The 15,607-nt window shown below is 34.6% G+C and overlaps 1 protein-coding gene across 2 annotated transcripts in view; it reads right to left on the bottom strand.

The window, feature by feature from the left end:
* Plxdc2 (plexin domain containing 2) overlaps window positions 1–15,607 on the bottom strand; it is a 407,901-nt gene that overhangs the window by 121,385 nt on the left and 270,909 nt on the right. For both annotated transcript variants that reach the window (XM_033759775.1, XM_019205160.2), the window contains exon 5: window positions 1,953–2,075. In XM_033759775.1, coding sequence (XP_033615666.1) covers window positions 1,953–2,075 — 123 coding nt within the window. The remainder of the gene's footprint in view (window positions 1–1,952; window positions 2,076–15,607) is intronic.

Here is a 15,607-nt window from a genome sequence, read left to right on the forward strand (position 1 = left end):
TTGGAGACAGGGTCTCACTATGTAGTTGAGACTGACTGACCTGGAACTCACTATGTAGCCCAGGCTGGTCTAGAACTCACAGCGATCCTCCTGTGTCAGCCTCCCAAGTGCTGGGATTACAGGCATGTGCCACCATGCTCGGCTCACTGAATATTTATTGAGGACCTACTACTTTAGGTATATTGGCCAGGAACTGAGAGAGTTTTCTCATCAGAGACATAGCCTTTGTTTTCACTTTTTTCCCCCATTAAATTTATTGGTATATAGTATGAAGACATTCATCACTGGGAATTTGTATCTTAACATGATATATCTTGGCTCTTATTTTAGCCTTTGTTTTCAATGAATTTAGAGCCAGATGAAAAGATATACATACATTTTTAAAAAATTCACTGAGATAAGACTCAAATTCAAATGTTGAGCTCTCTAGGGAGAGAATATGAGGGAAGAGAGTTATCAAGCAAACTTTTTGATTTTGATGCTAATAATATAAAAACTTGTTCATCAGAATCCCATGTTCAGGAATCGATGTCCCTAACACTAAGTGAGAGGGCTTAGGAAATAATCAACTTTCATCAAATAATTTCTTAATTACTTAGAGTGGGTTCCTAAGGTGATTTTGTACGAGTGAGCAAGGAATAAGCTCCAAGTAAAATTTTAGCTGGATCTGTGCCTCAACTATACTTGCAAGCTACTTGTACATTCACAGGCATTACCACCTTAGGGGTCTGAACCAAAAACAATGGAAGGATTGACTATATCAGTTCTTGAAATAATAGACTGAAAATAATTATTATGGCTAATAATTTACATTTACATGTCAGTGTGATTAATTGATATTTAAAATATATTATTTTATCCATCAGGTCTTTCTCCACCAAAGATAAAGTTTTCAGTAAGACACAGAGACAAAAATGGTTGTCTCCAAGACCTTTCATTTATCATTTGGATTTTATATAACAATCATTATTATTATTCATTAGAACATTATTTTCTTTAATATTAATTAACAATTATTATTGGCAGTACTGAGGATTGAACCAAGGGCCTTCACATTGAGCTAAACCTCCAGCTCTTTTAATATTTTTTCCTTTTTTTTTTTTCAGCTCTTTTAATATTTTGAGACAGGGTCTTGCTGAGTTTCTAATTTGCCCAGGATGGAGTAGAATTTGTTATCTTCCTGTCTCAGCCTCCCAGAGTGCTGAAATTCTTTTTTGGATGTTAATGATATTTAATAATATATTTTAGGTTTTCTCTATTTTATATGTTCCACCCAAAATATAAGGATAGATTGTTGTCAGCACACATGGTAAATATTAACAGGATCCATTTACCATTTTTTGTTGTTGTTGTTACTGGGGATCAAACTCAGGACCCTGCACTTGTGAGGCAGGTGGTGGAACCACTGAGCTAAATCCCCGGCTATTTAACATTTTAAAGTCAGAAAAAACTTATTTTTAAAGTATGTTTTAAATAGTTACTCCCTTATATTTGTAAAAAGATGTGTTCATCTAATGGACAACTAGAGTTCATAAGTTGTTGATAGCATATAATACACTACTTGTCTCCACTTATAGATCAGAACTAGCAAAACTGTACTCTTGTGGATTTTTTTAAACAGGAAGAACTATTTTCAAAATGGGATCTAATAAATGTATTTGCTTTGCTTGAGATGTTATCTACAACAACTCTTATTATACTGTAGATGAGGTGTTAATAAACATTTATTAAATGAATGAAGAATAAGTGAAGAATGAGTACCATCTGGCCATGCACTTTATGACATCCTAACGGTTAACAATATTCACTGTTTCAGGACATTTACCATTTACAAATCTGTCCTAGCCACCAACCTGCAAGAGGACCCCGGAATCTTACAGAAATGTTAACACGAATCTCATGTTCAATGTTTCAAAATGTACATTCGACAAAATAGGCTGATCAATACACACCGTTATCAAAATATCTGACTGTTGAATTTCTGGATACGCTGGGATCAAAATTTGCCATTAAAGGTGCAATGTACTGTGTGGCCGTGAGCATTCGATGTACAACTTCTCCAGTGTATATGAAACCTAGGATGAGGAAAACACGACATCCAGTAAGAAAAAGATGCCCAGACAAAACTATCTGTAAAATATCTCCAAGTCAAGTGCAATCATATTTTGAAAATAAAAATATCATAACAGTTACATTTTTAAAAAGGGAAATAAAGTCTTAGTGTCTGATTAATAACACTTGGCATGGATAAAGTAACAATTCTCATAGAATTCGAAAGTACTTTGCAGACTGAAAAATCAGAAATCTACGATATATATACAACTTTAATTGTGGGAAAAATGACTATTCCCTAGAAAAAATAATTAGGATAAAAAATGCTAATACAGTATTATAGACATCCAAATTTTCTATCATTAGTCCCTTATTATTTTGATGTTAACTAGCATGAAAGTCCCTTTTTACAAATAGATTTATTTTCATGGTATTTATTTAGATTTTCTTAAACTGCGAATTTACTGTAGGGCATTTTAGAAATGGCACATGTTAAATTTCAGAGAATGCTGTCCGTTCCTTTTGTCTGTTTTTAATTGAAAGAGGACTAAATACCTTTGGAGAAGCTTTCAAATTTCTCAGGTTGCTCAAGCCTTTATAATAGTAGAATCCCATCAAGAAGATAAAGTCTATATGTTTCCAGGTAAGATGGTAAAATATTAACAACTCATAAATGCCTATTAGGAGAGTTAGCAATGCCAGCATATGCTAGCAGTTGGATAACGAGAGAGAATTTACCATGGAGGACTTCGGCTTTGAATTAACTTTCAATAGTTCTATGTTATGACTCTAGCCCATTTTCAATTATTCACACTAGATTTATTTACTTTGTGGACTATCCGTGACAAATTGTTAATCCTACACTGGCTCCTTGCCTCCAAGGTCTTTAGCTGTCTGAAAGAATAGCCAGCTCAGGGAATGCTAAGTGATTTAAATATTAAACTATGAAATGCACAATTAAGAGTAAATATGCAAAGGGACACACACAGTATTAGAAAATAAAATGCAAAGCAAATTACTTGTGACAATGCAATTGTCATTAGGCAATCATGAGTTAACTAAGTATCTAAGGCTGCTATCAAAGTGGTGTTACCTCACTTATAATTTTATCGGTATGTTTTGCTGTTTATTTCTTCAAATTTTGAATTGTGGTTTTTAAGCAAGCTATTGTAGAATTAAATCTAGTTATTTACAGATTTAGTAAATAATTTTTCATTTATTAAAAAGATCTTGAAAGTTTTTACTAGGAGACATGATGTTGATGTGGTTATTATTTCTATTATATTTCTGTGTAGACTTTTGGTCATATTCTTAATGTTCAGAGTCTAGTGACACAAGTTTAAAATTATAAACATAAAGAATAAGTATTTTGGGGGGGATTATGATTTATTTCTATTCTTATCCTCATCAGCATGCATTTAAAATTTCATTGTTAAAATGGATACAAAAATTCTAAAGATGCCATCTTTAAGTAAAATGTTTGAATTGCACCGTGACAGAATTTTCTCAGAGAGAACAGCTCCAGGTGATTCTATCCCCTCTCTGTATCTCTATGCACTGATAGAAGAATCTGTTTGACTCAGAGGACAGAGGGAAGTAATTCAAGGCAGGAAGATAATTTTAAAGCAGCGCCAAATCCATTCTCCAAAACAGCTACATAAGAGAAGCAGCACTAATTCCCAGAAATAGTTACAAAATTTGATGATTTCAGATACTTCATTGTTTTCCTTTTTTCATTAAACAATTTTTGATTGACACATAGCACTTGCATGCATTTATGAATACCATGTAACGTTTTCATTCATGGCTATACCGTAGGGGACAATGACCAACTTGGGGTAACTGGGGTAACTAGCGTATCCATCCCCTTAGGCATTTATCATATTTTTTTACCGAGTATATTAAAAATCTTCATCTAACTACTTGAGACAGACAATGCATTATTGTTAACTGTATTCATTTTCTGTGCCACAGAACACCAGAATTTCTTATGTTGACCAATCTCCTGTCACGCTCCCTTCGGTCTCCTCTTCCCAGTCTCTGGTAATCTCTTCTACTCTGACCTTCTCTAGATCAACCTCTTTAAATTCTATCTAATTATTATTGTTAATGTTTAAAATCAATGAGCTATTACATGACTCCCTCAGTATTTCAACATAGGCTGGACAAGACATTATTCTGTATTCCCTGAAACCCAATTTTCAGATCATAAGGAACCATTAACTGCCGCTTCCATTGCTCAGGGAGTTTTCCAAGACTACAATCACCCATATTTCCAAAGTGAAATTTCACCGTTTCCAAGGAACGAAGTCAAAATACACAAGAATTTGTGTTCTAATTTCCATTACTGCAATGTTGCTATACATTATAACTTCTATTATTATGAGCATTGGAGTTGGAACTGCAGTGAATGAGAAGCCTTGTCTACCATTACTATTACTATTACCATTACTAATAACACCCCTGCCAAAAAATGTGGAAAATAACCCAAGGAGGATAAAAGCCCACTACGGAAAATTCGTTCATTTTGATGATCTAGGAAATACTTGTTTTTCTTGGCCATAATAAATACTGATCCCTGTCATTATCTTTGCTAGAATTCTGGTGAGTTAACACTCAATTACAGCAATAGGTTCTACTTAGTTCTTAAATTTTGACAATTTAAGAATACTATTACTGCAGTGGTTAAAAACCGAGTAGAGAGAAACAAGCATACTGAAAGAAGAAATGCAATTAAGTGTTGAATAAGAACGAGCTATGCAAATTAATGCAAGAAAAATTTTCCAAAGCTTGAAAGGCATTCTTAGTGACAAACACACTAATTAGACATGTACCTCTTTACTTTGGCTGCCCTGGGCATGCCTCCTTGTAGAGAAAAATAGTTCACATTTCTGGCCCTTCACATTTGAGGCTAATCTAAACAATGCATTTTATTTATTTTGTTCAAAATTCTTTACCCATTTGGATGACTAAATGTAAAACAGCTTTGCTTATTATGTCCTTCTAGTATAAACAGCAATCATCTGTCTAGTAAAGTAGAAAAGTTATTGCTATACATTTTAGTTAGGACTCAGAAGCATACCTTTATTTAAAAGTAAATAGGTTTGGCTCTTTGAATCTCAAATAATAACTTACACATTCCCTTTCCTTTTCCTGTTACTAGTAAACTTAGAGTCAAGTTCTGACTTCATTTGTAATCAACAGTTTTGTTCTTGTAACTGGACAGGTCTCCTGGGATCTTTCAATAGGTGGTCTGGAGTCATTTGAATGATCTGATTTTCAACGTATAAATCTCATTTAAAGTCACTTGGGGACTCTATTATTATAGATTCTGCTATGAATAAATCCCACTAATTCATCATCTCTTTACTAATTGCTAAAGCCCTGTAGTTATCATAGGCCTTTAATGATTATGATGCACATGTACTGTGATTGTTATACAGTATTGATCAGATCAAATTGATTGATTATTACAAGATCAAGTTGATGAAATCTCTGGGTAAGGATTTGGAAAGCAGATTTCTCAGTCTGATTTTTCATCTGAAAAATACTGTGATAAATAATGTTAACCATTTATAAAGGCCTTTATAATACATTCTCATACATTCAATTCTTTATTATTACCATAAATTTAAGAAGAAAGATGATGTTGTATTTCTTCCACTTGTTAAATAAAGTGTTTTATTAGGCTGGGTAATTTGCCCAAAGTCACACAGCCAGGGTAGGTCTTTAGATTCCAAATTTTTGGAGTCTGCATGGTATGTTTTAGAGTTCATTATTACTCAACCTTTCATAATGTACTACTGAGGACAGTAAGTTAGGTAGCATTCCTTTTACTTCTCCTGAGGTCATTTCTAAGACCACCATGCTACAAAGGCTGACAACTCCCATTGCAGGTTAAAGATTCCCTAATAAGATTTCTCAGGACTATGTCTCCTCCCCCAATGGATTTTAGGCTTATCTATGGACATTAAGAAGGAAAACACTTGTATTTTCAGTAGTATCTATACTTAGAGCAAAATGGGAATCATCTCAAATCCTGAGACTCTTTTATTTCATGGTAGAATTAAGTTATTTCACCGTGGTGTGACTAAAGTACTTAACATGTCTGTGGCTCAGTTCCCTAGTTTTTTTTTAATTAGTATGTGTTCCCAATATATAATGAATGCATTTATTTTGGGGAGTTGGTATATATCCCAACATATTCATAGCACATCTTAGTCCTTTTTATTTCCTTCCATAAGAAAAAATTAGAGGAAATTGAAGCAATCAGCTGGTTTTCCGCAAATTTCTATTTTCAAGGCTCTTCTTTAGTGCTTTTGATGTAAACTGATGCCAATTTTTAACTCCTAGAGGTATTTTCTGTCTTATATACTAGTTCAGTGTACTTATAAAGTATGTTTATGACTTTAAAATTATGCTTCAAACCTAAAGGCCTACATTATATTTATGTACATGGGAGAGGGTGGACCATTGAGCCCATAGTAAATACAAGGCAATTGATTCCTTAATGTCCACAGTTATTAGCTTGATTTATCTATTTTTATACTCCGACAGAAGAAGCACCTTGTAAAAACATTAACCCCCTATTGACTGCCAATGGTTGTTTCATTTAATTGGAAGTGTCATAGTAATAAAAGGAGCATGAAGAGGTTATAATTGCCCGTGAAATATTCTATAAAACCTTAATGTGCAAGGGGATACATAAAATATTCTATTTCATCATCTTTCTGTTGATTTTTGACCTCAGAGGCAAGACTGGAGTCAATCCAAATGCCTATAGAGCACCGAACATCTCTAGTTGAATGTTACTTTTAGCATACAGATGACAATGGTACATATCACCTTTGTACTGACATTTACTGTGATCTCTACACATTATCAATCCAATAGACGTGAAGCTAATGGATAAAGACTCAGAGAAAAGATTCCTCATTCTGAGTTCTCATTAACCGCATATACAACATGCTCTACTTTCATTCAGGGAAAGCTGACTGATTTAACTGGATGTGGTTTGTGGTTATCATTTTGTCAGCTGTTCAGCGTTGGTGGTGGACTACTTACTCAAAGCAAACAAATGAAGTGTGAGCATAACTCACTTACGTTTTGTACAAATTTTATTTTATGTCATAATATATTTTCATACGCTATAAAATATTCATTTAAGACAAATGCTTAGTTATAATTTAGTCTGCATTTTAAAACAAAACCATATGTAGCAGCAATCACTACTTTGAGAATGAAAAGTTATGGTAAATCCTCTAGCAAACTGACTGTCTGGTAGCTGCAACTATACAATGACAGGTTTCATGTAACAAGGTTCCTTTGGACACAGTTCATGGGGAGGATGCTGGTTTGTACATACAATCTAGATACAAAAAAATACAGAAATTCATACGTGCTTACTAACCACTGGTTCCCAGGAGAAAAACCTATAATATTGTCACTCACCAAGTATTTCCTTTTACAATTCCAAGGAGCTGTTAAGTTAAAATACAGCAAGAATATGTATTAAAATATCTGCCTGGGTTCCTAACAAGTAATCTTTAGTATTATTAATCACCAATCATTTTCCTTTTTATTTTTATCCAGCTGTAAAGGTAAAAAAAATACTGAATATATTTTATGCAATAACACTATATATGTATATATGTGTGTGTATATATATATATGTATATATATATGTATATATATATATATATATATATAGTGTTGTTAAGTTAAAATACAGCAAGAATATGTATTAAAATATCTGCCTGGGTTCCTAACAAGTAATCTTTAGTATTATTAATCACCAATCATTTTCCTTTTTATTTTTATCCAGCTGTAAAGGTAAAAAAAATACTGAATATATTTTATGCAATAACACTATATATGTATATATGTGTGTGTATATATATATATGTATATATATATGTATATATATATATATATATATATATAGTGTTCAATATTTCTCACAATACTGACTTTATTATATTGTCTTAAGGCATCATTGAGATTACAAACCAAAAATAAAAATCAATTTTCCTGCCAAATAAGCAAAATGTGGCAAGTTGGTTGAAAATTTTGCTTATGAAATTACCAATATATTCAATGCCTCTCCCCAATGCTAGAAGAATGGGAGCCGAAGTGTATAGATGAGGGAAGGAAGACAGATACAAATTTCATACTTTCCGCATCCATTTTCATTTTGGACTAATAACAAAATTGCTGCTTTTAGTTTAGTTTCTTCCTATTTTGTGCTTCCAAACACATAAAAAGTCAGTGTAACTGGTTTTTAGTTAACTCACATTAATCTCACTGTCAACAGCTCCCTTCCCCATCCCCTCAAAGGCTCATTTTTAGGGCTTCTTAAACTCACATTCACATTGCAGACCAGCAATGGAGACTCTGAGAGTTACGTACGGCACAAACTCAATGACTATTCATACTAGTCCTGAACTGATCCTTTTTGTTTTGAAAATCCCACTTATCTCTTCTCTTCAGGTAGATCCACATAATATTTCAAAAGCCTTAATCATACAGGGACAATAATTTCAGCAACACAGCAGAATACCAGTTTTCAGTGCATGCCTACTCTCAGAAACATCTTTTTGGATAGAGCAGTCCCTTCGAAAGGATTAAGGCATCCAGGTCCAAGGTTACAGTACCGGGGTGAGCACGGAAGTAAGAAGACGCACTGAAGAGGGGAGGACGGACAGCTTGTTATCCATGTCACCTTTCGCTAAAGCCTACATGGTAAAAACAGAGATTTACTTTCCTTGTAGCAAAAGGAGAACAAAATGAGGACACAACACTGGAAACTTTAGCTTGTTGCAGTGAACACTAGCAAATTCCAGCATCAGGTGTTCTCCTGAAGACCCAGACTCTAAATTTCCCTCAAACTTTAGGCTTCAGATTAGTTCTTTTGATTCTAGGATTCAGGCTGGGCACAGCACCAGTTTTGTTTCCATGTTCTAAGGGTCAGGATGACTCAGCACCAGTTTACCTAGATACACCCAGAATTCAGACAGACATCAATGGACCCAGTTACCAGGTTCACCCCAGAGGACCCTTTTGCTATCAGGCCAACCTCTACAGACCCACGCTCCATCCCCTCATTTGTGGACACAAGTTCTATGCCTGCAAGTATGGATCCAAGCACCACGACTGTCCTGTAAATCTAGGTTCCAAGTCTGCATCAACAGTTCCAGTGTAATAGTTTAGCCCAAGAATGCCCCCCAAGAGCCTCAAGCACTTGGTTCCCCTCTTTTCTTTCTGACTCATGGTTATCATGCCCTTCCTGCTATGGAATCTGCCAACCATGCACTCCAAAGTTGATCCAAATGACATCCAGGTACCACAGCACCCACTGTAGTTTCAAGCACTGGGCCCACCTACCCACTGACCAGGGCAACTAGCCTGCAAGCCCACTGACAGATGCCATTAGCCATCTGCCCAGAATTTTTGGGTAAGTAGAAGGGGAAGAAATGCCTGTTTCTTCAAATTCATAGATACCAATGCAAGGCAGCAAAGATCACAAAGAATCAGGTAAACATAAGAGCATCAAAATAACCAAATAAAACATCCATAACAGATCTTAAAGAACTGAAGAGCTATAAAATGTCTGATAAATGAATCAAAATAATTACCAGTGAACTATAAGAGAACATAAATGAACAACTAAGTGACATTAGAACAGCAATTCATGAATAGAATGAGAAGTTTATCAAAGAGACAGAACCACAAAAAAGAAACAAACAGAAATTCTGGAGCTGAGGAACACATTGATTGAACTGAAAAATTTAATAGAAAGTTTCAAGAGCAGAATCCAGCCAGCAAGGGGGGAAAAAAAAGGGAAAAAGCTTGCAGACTGGTCATTTAAACTACCCAATCAAAACAAAAAGCAAAAGAAAAAGAATGAGGAAAGCCTATAGGACTTATGGGATGCCATCAAGGAACCAATATAAACATTTCAGAATTTCAGAAGGAAAAGTAAGAGAAAATGAAACAGAATTCTCATTTAAAATAATGACAAAAACTTGTCCAAACTGGAGGGAGAAACATTTAGATTCACGAAGTCCAAAGAACCCTAAATGGATTAAATATAAAAAAGATCATCACAAAAACACATGATTAAGAGAAAGAATTTTGAAGATGACATGAGGAAAAACTACTCATCATGTATAAGGGAACACACATCAGTTCATCAGTGGATTTCTCAGTAGAAACATTACAAAGCAGGGTCTAGTCAGATGCTATCTTCTGAATGTTGAAGAACAACACTGGTTGCCAAGAATGCGATACCCACCCCAAAGCTAACCTTCACAAACCACAGGGAGAGACTTTCCCAGGCAAATAAAAACTAGACCAAAAAACCTGCATCATTCTACTTACAAGAAAAAGGAGTTTTTCAAGTTGAAAGGATGTTACCGACATGAAAACATACAAAAACATAAATGGAAAAGGCCAGAATGTAGAAAAACTAAGTCACTCTCAGTTATGGCACTTTTAATTCTAATGTAAAAGTTAGAAGACAGACACATTAAATAAATACAATCATAATAGTTTATTAATAGATATACAATATAAAAGATGAAAATTGAGAATATAAAAGATGGAAATTGTGAAGTCAATTGCAAAAAATGTGTATGGGGGAGTTAAAGTACACAATTTTCATATGGGATAAAATTTATCAGTTTAAAATAAACTATAATTCAAAGTTGTTTTAAGCCTTGTGGTAACTGTAAGGAAAAATTGGTAGTAGATGCACAGAAGGAAAAGGAATCAAAGCAAACCACACCCCTATCAAATAGCTAAAGAAGACAGCAAGATAAGAAGGAAGAAAGAACAATAAACTATTTAGAAAATAATGAACAAAATGGCAAAAATTAGTCTTTCCTATTAATAATTACTTTACATGTGAGTTATATTCTCCAACCAATATACACATAGTGACTAACTGGATAAACCAACAAAATCCACGTTTATGATGCCTACAAGATATTTTCCTTACCTTTAAGAGAACACATAAGCTGAAAATGAAACATATTCTGTATAAATAACAACAAAGGTTAGTGATACTGTCTATATTTACATCAGACAGAAGAAAGTTTAGGTCAAAAACTGTCACAAGAAGCAATGAAAATCACTGTATTATGATACAGGGGTCAATTCATCAAAAGAAGGTAAAATTTATATGCCCCTAATATTGAACATCTAACACAAACTGGGGGAGGGGAATAGGTGGCAATAGTATAACCATAGGAGTCTTTAATACTACACTTTAAATGAGGGGTAGATCATCCAAACAGAACATCCAGAAGGAAACAGAGGATTAGCGAATACTGCAGACTAAGAAGGCCTAACATTCTATTTAACAATAGCACAATACAGATTATTTTCAAGTGGGCACGGAACATTCCCTAGAATAGATCATATATAATCAAAACATATGATGAATGTTTAAATTAAAAGAACATGTCACGGTAAAAGACACATTGCCCTTACTCTCCCTGAAAATATCCTCCCTGTTTTCAAACATATGTATCCATTCTTATCACTTTCTGAAGCTATTCTGGAAATTCTCTTTCATTGTGTTGTCCCGGCTGCCAAGATGTCCTGGATGCATTCAAATGTTTAGTTTTCATGACCATTTTGACTGTGGGGAAAAAGCAAGAAGTCACACAATGTGAGATCTGGTGAACAGGGTGGATGAAGATGCACCACTATGGTTTTATTTGACAGAAACTGGCAAGAAAAAAGTGGAAACGGAATGTCCTTCAGAAAGTAGCAAGAATGATGGGAGCACTTCGAGGGAGATTAACAGCAACACGTATTGTAATGTAATAACTGTTTAGAATTTAAACATTTACCACACGTTTATCACACTGAATATTAGATTTTTTAAAAGTCTTAACATATTTAAGAAGATAGAATTTACAGGAAGTACTTTTCTGACTACAATGTTATAAAACTATAAATCAGTAGCAAGAAATAAAATCAGGTTTACAAATATGTAGATATTAGACAACACATTGCTAAACAATTAATTGGTCAAATAATAAAAGAGAAATCAGCAACAGCCTTGAGGCAAATTACAATGCATACACACATTTCAGAATTTGTACATATTTGTCTGTATAATAGACTTAAGTCAATGGAAAGAAAATAAATAACTCAAAAAATGAGCAAAGGACCCAAACAGATATTTTGAAAGAAAACATATAAATAGCCCATAGGTATATAAAAAGGCTCAGCATCACTCATTATTAGAAAAATACAAATTAAAGCCAGAACAAAACATCATACCTATTAGATTAGTTATCAACAGAAATGTGAAAATTAGCAGGCATTAGTAAGCATGCAAATAAAAGAGCTCAATGATTGTTGGTGGGAAAGTGAATTAGTACAGCTTCTATAAAGGGATCTGGAGGTCCCTGAAATGCAAACTACAATGTGACTCAGTCATCTTTCTTACGGATGTTTGTCTAAAGGAATTTCACTGTTAAGAGAGTATCTGCATTGCCATCTATAACAATGCCTTAACCACAAGAGCCAGTGTATGTGAGCTCAACCTGAGTACTCTTCAGTTGACGAATGGATAAAGAAAATGTTTTATATATGCATACAATGCAATTGTAGTAAGCCTTAAAAAGAGAAGTGCGTTCTATCAGTGACAACATGGATGAACCAGATGCTCAATGAAATAAGCCAGGTACAGAAAGACAAATATTGAGAGATCTCATTTATATTTGAAATTCAAAAAGTTGAACTCTCAGAAGCAGAGTAAAACAGGGGATGCTGTAGGATGGGAGTGGGAAGATGTTGATAAAAGAGTAATAAGTTTTGGTTTTGCAAGATAAGGGAGTTCTAGAGATGAAATGTACTGCATGAAGAAATATACTGGAAATTTTCTCAAAGAGTAGGGCTTAAAGTGTTCTTCCCCAAAGGTAAGAAAAAAAAGGCAAGTATTTGAGGTGATGCATACTATATATATATATATATATATATATATATAGTATTTGCCAATTATAACTCAAGAAAGCTGGAGGAAAATGTCACCCTACTAGTGGGGAAAAGTCTTACTTCTACATGGGAGTTTATATGAATTATTTACACCTTCAGACTGACAATAAAGTTTCTGTTGTCACAGGCTGGATTCACACAGCCTGCAGCGGCCTTACCGTCCAGCCCCCAACCAAAGCCCACTTGCTTTGGGTATGCTAGCGTGTGTCTACAAGGCCTATATCTTGAATCTGTCTAGCAGTTTGGACTACTCTCTGTGGGTGACCTTTCTGGAAGACTATGTCTTCTCTTCCTGACTTATCAGAGTGATCTGGGGGTGGAATTTCTACCCATGTTGCCTGGTCTCCACATGCCTTATTTGGGACTCCATCTAGAATGCTCCCAAGTGATTCAGCAGTGTGTGGATTCAGGCTCTATTTTCTTGAGAGAGGCAAGATTACCCATTGTTCTGCCTTACCTTTCACCCTAGTGTTTCCTTGTGTATGATAATGAACAAAGATAACTATCTTTTATCTTTTTATAAACACTTGAAAACTCCTTCCTGTGTCCTGATGGCTTTACTGCTGAATTCTATAAAACATTTAGGGAAGAACTATTGCCACTACTTTAGAAACTTATCAATAAAATTGAAAGGGCAGCAATATGTCCAAATTCATTCCTAGAGGTAAATCTTACTTTAATTCCAAAACCAGGGAAAGACCCAACCAAAAAGCAGAACTACAGGCCAATCTCCCTATGAAAATAGATGCAAAAATCCTCAATAAGATACTGACAAACAGAATACAGAAGATCATCAAGAAGATTATACACCCTGTCCAAGTTGGATTTATCCCAGAGATGCAAGGATGTTTCAACATATCTAAATCAATAAATGTAATACACTATATTAACAGAGTCGAGGACAAAAACCATATGATCCTTTCAATAGATGCAGAAAAAGCATACAACAAAATCCAACACCCATTCATGATAAAAACCTTTCAGAAAATTGGAATAGGTGGTCTTTATCTCAACTTGATAAAGGCTATTTATGAAAAACTAACAACCAACATTATACTAAATGGTCAAAAACTGAGAACCTTCACACTAAAATCAGGAACAAGAGAAGGATGTCCACTGTCATCACTCCTGTTCAATATAGTATTAGAAACATTAGCTATAGCAATTAGGCAAAAGAAAGACATAAAAGCAATAAAGATAGGAAAGGAAGAAGTTAAACTGTCACTATTTGCTGATGATATGATACTCTATATAGAAGACCCAAAAAACTCCACCAAAAGACCTCTAGACTTAATTGACAGATTTAGTAGAGTAGCTGGATACAAGGTTAACACTAAAAAATTAATAGTCTTCTTGTAAAAACTTACAGAATCACCGAGAGATAAATTAGGGAAACAATCCCTTTCACAATAGCATCCAAAAAAGTGAATAATCTAGGAATCAATTTAACGAAGAAGCAAAAGATCTCCACAATGAGAATTACAACACTCTGAAAAAAGAGATCAAAGAGGATATAAGAAAATGGAAAGACATTCCTTGTTCCTGGGAAGGAAGAACCAATATAATGAAAATGGCCATACATCCAAAACTGTTATATAGATTCAATACAATTCTGATTGGAATCCCAAAAGTATATTTCATTGAACTAGAGAAAACAATCCAGAAACTAATTTGGAACCAGAAGAGGCTGAGAATAGCAAAAGCTATTCTAGCAACAGAGACATAACAGAGGGTATCACAATCCCCAACTTGAAACTATACTACAAAGCCACTGTGATTAAAAACAGCATGGTCCTGGCAAAGAAACAAACCTGGGAATCAGTGGAACAGATTAGAAGATGCAGAAACAACTCCAGACACACTCAGCTACCTCTTCTTTGACAAAGGAGCCAACCATCCTCTCACTGGGGGAAAGATAGCCTCTTTAATAAAGAGTGTTGGAAAAACTGGCTTTCAACTTGCCAAAGTTTAAAAACTGGACCTCTATCTTTCACCATGCAGTAAACTGAAATCCAAGTGGATTAAAGATCTAAATATTAAAACAGAAACACTAAACTTGCTGGAAGATAAGCTAGGTAGCACTCTTGAAGACAATGGCATAGGAGAAAACTTTATGAACAAATCCTCAGCAGCACGGGAAAAAACACAAAGAATCAAAAACTGGGATCTCATTTTTAAAACAAGTTTCTGCACTGCAAGAGAAACCACCAATAGAGCTGAGAGACAACCTACAATGTGGGAAAAAATTTTTACCAGCTGTTCCTCAGACAAAAGTGTACTATCCAGAATGTACAAAGAATTAAAAAAAATCAGACCTCCCAAATTAAAAAACCCAATTAAAAAATGGGCATCTAAAAAGAACAGACATTTCTCAAAGAAAGAAGTAAAAGCAGCAAATAAACATATGAAAAAAAATGTTCAACATCACTGGTCATTCGAGAGATTCCATCTCAGCCAAGAAAGAATGGCTGCCTCCAAGAAACTAACCAGTAAAAACTGTTGGTGCGATTGTGGAGAGAAAGGAACCCTTCTTCATTGTTGGTGG

This window comes from Fukomys damarensis, unplaced genomic scaffold, assembly GCF_012274545.1.
Source record: "Fukomys damarensis isolate Sample0158 unplaced genomic scaffold, DMR_v1.0_HiC HiC_scaffold_37, whole genome shotgun sequence".
NCBI classification, from domain to species: domain Eukaryota; kingdom Metazoa; phylum Chordata; class Mammalia; order Rodentia; family Bathyergidae; genus Fukomys; species Fukomys damarensis.